General features: G+C 39.7%; 1 protein-coding gene across 2 annotated transcripts; it reads left to right on the top strand.

The window, feature by feature from the left end:
• Window positions 1-1,307: 1,307 nt before the first annotated feature.
• LOC131795736 (uncharacterized) lies at window positions 1,308-8,278 on the top strand. Of its 2 annotated transcripts, none has more exons than XM_059113344.2 (2): window positions 1,308-1,481; window positions 4,149-5,696. In XM_059113344.2, the coding sequence occupies exon 2, from the start codon at window positions 4,177-4,179 to the stop codon at window positions 5,080-5,082; it is 906 nt and encodes a 301-aa protein (XP_058969327.1). In that variant the 5' UTR covers window positions 1,308-1,481; window positions 4,149-4,176; the 3' UTR covers window positions 5,083-5,696. The 2 variants fall into 2 exon arrangements, with proteins under 2 accessions (XP_058969327.1, XP_058969326.1); XM_059113343.2 differs by lacking the exon at window positions 4,149-5,696 and adding an exon at window positions 7,142-8,278 and having other exon boundaries at window positions 1,311-1,481.
• Window positions 8,279-8,502: the final 224 nt, after the last annotated feature.

Below are 8,502 nucleotides of genomic sequence, written 5' to 3'. Positions count from 1 at the left end.
TTTAGAGCAAATATTGTCCTTCGCAGCAACTGTTTTTGGTTCTAATAACCTCGATTGATTTGAGCGAAATATGGGTTTAAAGGAAATATCAAGCACGAAAAGTCAACGGTTTCATAGAAAAACTTCAATTTGTGCGAATTTCTTGAATTTTTATAAGCTTTTTTGAACACATAACCTGCACTAGACAACGTTTCGCAGACCTTTTGCGATCCTTTTCTATCTTACATGGGAAAATCCGTTCGAACGACGATCGGCAAGACGTCCAATGAACCATGTGTTTTTGTTCCTTTAGACTTACAGAGCTCCTTAAATTTCGTCTATACTCTCGAGCAACTCTTTCAAGATAACTTTTAAGCTATTGTCCTGGCCTGATGCTAGCAATTAGTGCGAAGAACAAAAACTAATTAAAATCTTTTAATTAACGTGTATATGAAAATATCAAGAGACTAAGCTGGCAACTTTTGGATTTTTTGCAATGTTTTAGCAACTTTTTGGCATTCTAGCGGGCAATTTTCCGGCGTTCTACGAGCACAGTCTGAACAGGTCAAGCAGGGCTTGATCAGCTGGGGTACTTTTCTACCTGTGTGTTACTGACAGGGTATTGTCTTAAATATGGCCAACTTCAAGTGCTCCACCCTTTCCCACTCTCTCACGGCGCGCGATTGTCTAAGGGACCAAACCTTATTTACCGCCGGGGTGGGTGCGGGAAATTTTGGTTTCTGCCACAATAAAATTTACCTGGTCCTCCCTTAAGGCTCATTAACTCATTAATGACCCCTCTTAAGTTGGAACTCCATCTCCACTCCGTTCCCCGTGAAAAAAAGTCAACGGTTAGTCCCAGTTGGATACCGGCTTATTCCTCGTCCCACTTCTTGACAGAAGTAGGCATTGCTCCAATGTAAATAATAATCAACCTTTGTACATCCTGCGTAAGAGAGAGTTTATCGTTGGTGATATCACCATTACGATAGTCATTTCCATTATTGTTATCTTATCTATTTTTTAAGTGACCTTAAAGTAGTTTATCTCCCATTCCCTGCTGAGGAAAATGAATTCCGTGTTTCGTGCATGACAATTAATACCATGTTAAATGCTACTCGATTTATAAAAGCTTAGCGTTGTCAATATCACTAAGCTTAAACGCGAATCTTTTTTGCTTGTTTACATCTTGTTTGCTAGGTCTCGCCTTAATCTTTACCGACAAATAAGGCGAATTAAGGCGAATTAAAAAATCAGCAAGAGTTTTGCGAACATAAGATTTGACATGAGCTGACAGATCTGAGACGGATGCCCGTGGACTGAAACTTGGTCACAATTAATCTTGATGAGTATCGATATCCTTCCATCTCAGCAAACAAAGAGGATATCTGCACGCACACCCCAAGCTGTAGGTGTCTACTTCTTCGCTTGTCACAAGCCGAAAGAACTGGTACTTCACTGTTCATCGTTTCAAGTCTTAGTCACTTGATCTGACTATTTTGGTAAGCAAACTTTTCTTTTGGCGAACCCTATGTGCTCGACTCGATTCACATAAATCCTCTTTGCGGCCAAACACCCGAATACAGATTCTTTATCTACACGTTGTTCTGAAACGCCAGTTCCAATTGCAGAGCTTGTCTGCTTTTTTTAAGTTTCCGCTAATAAGAGCGTCGACTGTGTCTAAGAAATCTGAAGCTACCTGTAGTTTCCTCTATTTAACAAACATAGCATTAAACACTGAAACCTTAACAGTTATCACAGAGCTCTTTGTTCGCTAATAGAATCATACGAAGCGACCTTTGTTATCTCTGTTTTCTTAACGAATTAAGTGGTAACTTAAATTAAAAACATCGTTATTAACCGTGGATAATAACTTCGAAAGATTTTGGTAGGCTTGTTGCAGTTAGGAGAAATAAGATATTCTTAATCTTACCGGAAAAATAAAATTAACAAAGTGCAACCAAACGTCACCACATTTTCACCTCACAAGGCTAATCAAGGCACCCCACGCTTCTTGACATTAGAAAAGATAATTTACATTTTTTTCTCTTTGATCTGAATGTGATGTTCAGTTATTATTGCATTAACAAATCAGAGAAGTGGTTAAGAGAGGGAGGGGAGGGAAAGGGGGAGCTTATGAAACGGGATTTCCTGTTTATACACACACAAATGATTAAAAAAGTTTTGTGTTTGTATTCGGTTTGAGCTTACCTACTTTCTAAACAAGTTCATGACGCGTCGTAACGATTGTTGAAGGCACAAGGAAGATATACGACGGTTGAAATGAAACACTGTTGCGAAGGAAGTTCCGTGGCAGCCCTAAAGCTGTTGACTTCCGGTTTCAGCAAATTTAACAGGATCTCCATCGGAGTCCTTTTTCATCCTAATTATCTTCATATGTCAGCTGAAAATGAATAAATCCATTTCCGTTGGCAGTTTTGTGGCAAAGATATCTTGACTTCGTCTCAGCTTGAGTTAAAAAAAAGGTTAGTTTTAATTAATGGCTGCATGTCTCTCGTATTTCGTTTTACGTCGTTGCCAATGGGGTCCACTGTCAGAAAGGATAACTATTTACCTTGAACCGTCAAAAACCTAGCTAAATATTAACTGTCAAGAGCCTCTTGCCACGAGCAGTTCTAGATCTCGACGAATCTTTAGACTGGTACACCAGTATCCTGGTTATATCATAGGCGGCCCAAGCGTGTCATGTGTGATTTCGGGGTTTAAAGGTCGTTCGTAGGAACATCTAATATGCTGAATATGTATATTTAATTCGAGTAGTACAGGCCAAAATTTCCTCAGCATGAAATCCATCATTCTGTCTATTTGTGTTCAATCACTCTTCAGTTCACTGAAATCGATATTTTCTGAATATTTCTCGGTTGTGGGATAAAATTTAAATTGAATTTTAAGTGTTTACTCTCGCCGTGAAAAACAAAGCAAACATTCATGTCTCCTTTCCTCAGAAATGCATAGAGGTGTGAAATTATACCAGTGTCGATATGTTGGTCCATTTCTAGGTAACCAGTCAAGTTTTGTTTAAAAGAGAGCTTTAATAAATGGAAACCAGACAAGGTCGTTGTCGGAATAAATTTCGGCCATGAAAAGATGGCCGATTTATGGCTAAAAATTAAATCTTAAATAATTGATCATGAACGATTTTAAATTTTGTAAGCTCCAACAAAATTTAGGGCACAACAAAAAAGGAAGTGCCCGGAAGACATAAAAACATAAATTAAAACAAAAGAGATCGTGACTCTTGCGCAAAGAACAGTATTGATATCAAAGTCATCAGATAGTCTTGTTACTGTTGCTCAATCGATTTCAGATGTTACGACCCAGTCCCCCTCAAGTTTTAACCCTTCAGTACTCCCTGCCTTTCTTCGTTGACTTAGTATCTTAGTTAAATATTAACAATATAGCAGAGGCAGAAGATATAAATTCTTTTATTAGGGGGCAAATAAATTTATTCAACGCACGAAATGTTACGTGTATAGCTTCCTTACCATTATTCCGCTATTTTGAAAAGAGACAACACCAGGTACAAAAGGAAGTCTACAAAATGACGTTGAAAATGGCCTGAAGATACCAGACGGCCATGAAATAAATGTAAAGTAGACTTAGCACGTTATATTACGTGCGTTTAAATTTTTTTATCATTTATCTTCCTGGCTTGTTTTTTTTCCCATTTGCCTGGAAAGCTTAAAATGTAGGACTGAAACGTCGGTCCTGCTGACCGCTCACTTTTACAAAATTTTCATTTTTCGTGAACGAAAGTCTAAATTTCAAACATATCTATTTTCTTTCCTTTTCCCTCTTTGTTCCCATGCTAATTAACGCTAGCTTAAGGTTAAATCTTAATTCGGGTTTCTTTATCTCTCAGTTCCAAAGCCTTTATCGAATAACTTTCTCTTTTCTTCGAAGGGCATCCAATCATCAAATTGTAAACAAAAAGAATTATATGAAATTTTCCTTTTAAATCTTTCAGATCTGAAATGAGATTTTAATAAAATGGCCCAAAGATCAGAGTTCGCCTGACCGCGAATCAAACTTTACTCCAAAAATTTGCCGTCATTTCATTTACCGCGGACATCTCGAACTCCAAGTATTGCGTAGCATTTTCTTTCCGTCAGAACTGGACTCCATTACAAATCTTTTTTCTCTTTCAGCGGTATTTTAACTATAATTATCATCATCATGTTCGGCTTGTTAAAATTCATGCTGTCCATTCCTCGCGAGAAGCCGATGACCAAAACAGAAAGATTCACTCAGTGGTCCTGCCTACTCGCCTATGTCATCGGGGGCGCCAGCTTTCTCTTCGCCCCTCAGCTTTGGGCCTTCATATTGCAGCTGGACCTTCAGAACCGTTCTGAGGGGTACCTTCGTTTGGCAGGGCTCGGAGTGATCGAAATTGGTCTTATTCTAATGATTGCAGCTCGCTCCAATCGTAAGATGTCCCCGCATCAGGAATGTCTGACTTCAGTTGTTGGTCGCTTGCTTTTTGTTGATTCAATACTTGTGATGATGATCCTCAGAAACATGCTGCCCCTCTCTTTCGCTCTGTTTTTCATGGTCCTTGACTCGTCTCTCGCTCTCATCACCCTAGTTATTTGGTGCCGTGAAACAAACAGAGCCTCGATTGGTTCTTTTTTCAGAGAGATCTCCACACCAGTTCTACAGCCACGTAGGCCTCTAACAGCCACCTCTACGTCGGTCATTTTCCTTCTCGGGGTCATCCAGCTGTTTTTCTGGCTCGTGTTAGTTGTCAGGCCTGATTTTGCACAACGGATGTTTCATTTGGAGCCATTTCAGGGATATTCGAGAGGTTATCTAGCCTCTTATTTGTTCCTTATATCCGTGCACGGCTTATACCACGTAGTGGGAGCCAGCAATGTCAATCATTGCTTAAGCCCCGTCTTCACTAGTTACCGCGTCTTGATCAACATGCCGGTGTTGGTGATTTTGTTTTTTGTTAACCAGATCGAGCAAAACATCTTTGTTGTGTTGACTAGTTTCGATGTGTTTTATTCTGTTGTGATAACTATCCCCGTGTGGCAAGAAAAGCGATTCCAGAACAACGAAACTGAGGTGATAGAAATTTGATTTGTTGGAAAATTCCAACAAACACAAAACTGTACTCACTCGTGAGACATCGATTTGACATACTGAGTTGATCACGGAGAGAGAAATTCGACATCTACAAGCAAAAATATATTATTTTGTTCATCATATAAACACCATAGACAAGACAATTCGACAAATGACCTTGGATTGAGCGTGGTGAACGCTTTGCCATTCATTCATCAACCTGACAGAGTGGCGCGAAAGGCGAGTGTCGTGTCAGCAGCTGATTGGCGATATCAAACACACGACAAAATGACGTTATTTTAAGTGTGCAGTCATGGCTTTTCTCGGGGCTGGAAATCCTTGTAAAACCGCAGTTCATATAAAAATTAATCAAATTAAACCATAACAAGATCTTAGTGAACAATTTTTTAAATGTTTTTTCTTTATACCCTCTATTACTTAAGATAACAAGGAATAAATCCATTTGCTAAAACGTTGTGTTGAAGGTAAAGAAATGCAGCCTGGTTCCCAGGGTCCTCTCTTTTCCTCCCTCGAAAAACTTTCTCAAATAAGGAATAGAGAGGACCCTGGGAACGAGGTTGAGAGAAATTGCGTTTCGCTTTTTCTACTTTGGGTCTCAATATGCCATATGTGTTTAACATCATTAAAAGTTGTATAACATTCTGTAACGTGACCTGAACGCCAGTTAAAAGTGCACAGGTTTCCTGAAATATTTGAAATTTGAGAATAACCTCTTTAAGTGCCTCCTTACCTGGTTTGAGTGCCTAAATTAATTTTTTTTTTGCGTCCGTGGAACAGACTTGTGCGCTGAACACAATAAATGAGAAGAAAAATGGAAGAGCTGGTGTTCGCTTAATATAGGTCCCGATACATACGGTCTCACAGCTAAAACTGTGGATGAGGTCTGTAATGGGTTGATTTTTTGAAGAATGGAAGCTATCTACCTATGAATCACACAAATAGTGAATGATTAAATTATGTCATGAAAACAAAAGGATTGTTTTCATTTTCTTGAGATTTTGACTCCACAAACAAACTTTTGTTACCTCGTTCACAATCTCAACTCTCAATTGGTCGAGGTAATCCCAGCGCGCTCGGCAGCATTTTGTTTTGCTTTCCTATCAAAATTTCGGTAATTTGTCAGGGAGCAGAAGATGTTGACATTCTGTCCTGAATCTGTTCTAAATTGATTCTACAAACTTAACGACGGGAACAACTTCCACGGGATAGAAGCTGGTAATGATAAGCAAAAACAATTAGTTATTATAAACTGCCAGCAAAATGCAGCTAACAAACTGTGAAAGCCCAGTTTATCTAACAAGTCGCGAATCCTTTGAATTCTACAGGGACCTCGCGCTCTTTCTTCGCGAATTCCACGAACTTAACACAAACTTTGTTTTTATCACTGCTTTGTGAGGGGTTTAAAGCTGTGTCTCTGATGTTTGGTATTAATGCCATAAAATTTCGGTTAATTGTCAAGGGAGGGGAAGATGTTGACGTTCTGTCCTGAATCTGTCCTAAATTGATTCTGCAAACTTAACTACGGGAGCTACTTCCACGGAATAGAAGCTGTTGATGATAAGCAAAAAAAATCAGTAATTATAACCTGCTAATAAATGCAATTAACAAACTGTGAAAGCTTAATTTACATAACCTGTCGTGAATCCTTCGAATTCTACAAAGAATTCCGCTAACTTAACGCAAACTTTGTTTTATCATAGCTTTTTAACGGGTTTAAAGCTGTGTCTAATACCTACTATGTTAAATATTATGCCGAGACAAAAGAAAGTTCTTACTTCCAATACCTATTAAACAAGGTAGTCTTTGGCAGCAGGCCCTCAAACGTAGGAGACTTCGACTGCCACGCGCGGGCGAGAAATGGCCAACACACTAGTTAACTCAAAGGAGTCTTAGATTTTGTGGCAAATAGCAAGTAGGAAAATATAAAATATTCCGGTTATAACATCTTCAGCTAGCGTGTAATTTTACTATGACAATTTTTAAGCAAGCGTATCTAAAGCAAATGTTGTTGGTACTCAGAACGTTCCTCAATTTTTATTTTTTCTGCTTGTAGAGCCATGTTCATGAGAGTGCCCATCATAATCTCCAACTGGTTCAAATTCATGCTGTCCATTCCCCGCACGGAACCAATGACCAAAACAGAAAGATTCACTCAGTGGTCCTGCCTACTCGCCTATGTCATCGGGGGCGCCAGCTTCCTCTTCGTCCCTCAGCTTTGGGCCTTCATATTGCAGCTGGACCTTCAGGACCGTTCTGAGGGGTACCTTCGTTTGGCGGGGCTCGGAGTGATCGAAATTGGCCTCATTCTGATGATTGCAGCTCGCTCCAATCGTAAAATGTCCCCGCATCAGGAATGTCTGACCTCAGTTGTTGGTCGCTTGCTTTTTGTTGATTCAATACTTGTGATGATGATCCTCAGAAACATGCTGCCCCTCTCTTTCGCTCTGTTTTTCATGGTTCTTGACTCGTCTCTCGCTCTCATCACCCTAGTTATTTGGTGCCGTGAAACAAACAGAGCCTCGATTGGTTCTTTTTTCAGAGAGATCTCCACACCAGTTCTACAGCCACGTAGGCCTCTAACAGCCACCTCTACGTCGGTCATTTTCCTTCTCGGGATCATCCAGCTGTTTTTCTGGCTCGTGTTAGTTGTCAGGCCTGATCTTGCACAGCGGATGTTCCATTTGGAGCCATTTCAAGGGTATTCGGGAGGTTATTTGGCCTCTTACTTGTTCCTTATATCCGTGCACGGCTTGTACCACGTAGTGGGAGCCAGCAATGTCAATCATAGCTTAAGCCCCGCCTTCATTAGTTACCGAATCTTGATCAACCTGCCAGCATTTGTTCTTTTGTTTCTTGTTGACCAGATCGAGAAAAACGTCTTTGTAGTTTTGATAAGTCTCGATGTGTTTTATTCGGTTGTAATTGCAATTCCTGTGTGGCAAGAAAGGCGATTCCAAGGCAAAGTTATTGAAATGAAACTTGATTAGATGGTAGTTTTTGTAATTGCAGCCGTCATTTGAACTCCAAACGCAACATGCGTTGTTTAAGAATATCATGTGATATAATTAGCTACCGAATGGGATCGTGCAACACAATTGATTAACAGCTCATGCTCTCATTCTTCCTGTTCTGAGAATTAAATGTTAGCCAAACGAATGCGTTCCCATGCAAAGTACCAAAATAAACTGAAATTTTGATAATTGAATTTTTTTAGCGAGTTTTTGTTTGTTAAGTTCGCGCGGACTTTTAACATGGCGCGCATGCGCTCATTCTTCCTCTAGTTTGCTCTTTTTTCTGCGTGTTTGACTGGATGTTGAGTTTTCTTGCTTCTCAGTATGAAACGTCTTCAGGAGAATGGTGCCCTTCGATGTGCGCAGGTAATTGCATTTATCTGTAATTCCTTCAGGACTGTTA

This window comes from Pocillopora verrucosa, chromosome 9 (genome assembly GCF_036669915.1).
Source record: "Pocillopora verrucosa isolate sample1 chromosome 9, ASM3666991v2, whole genome shotgun sequence".
Classification (NCBI taxonomy): Eukaryota; Metazoa; Cnidaria; class Anthozoa; order Scleractinia; family Pocilloporidae; genus Pocillopora; species Pocillopora verrucosa.
Note: the sequence above shows the minus strand (reverse complement) of the source record. Positions and strands in the feature narration are given on the sequence as shown.

Coding starts and splice junctions, on each gene's coding strand:
- LOC131795736 (XM_059113343.2), top strand. CDS start 7,146: ATGTTCATGAGAGTGCCCATCATAATCTCCAACTGGTTCAAATTCATG.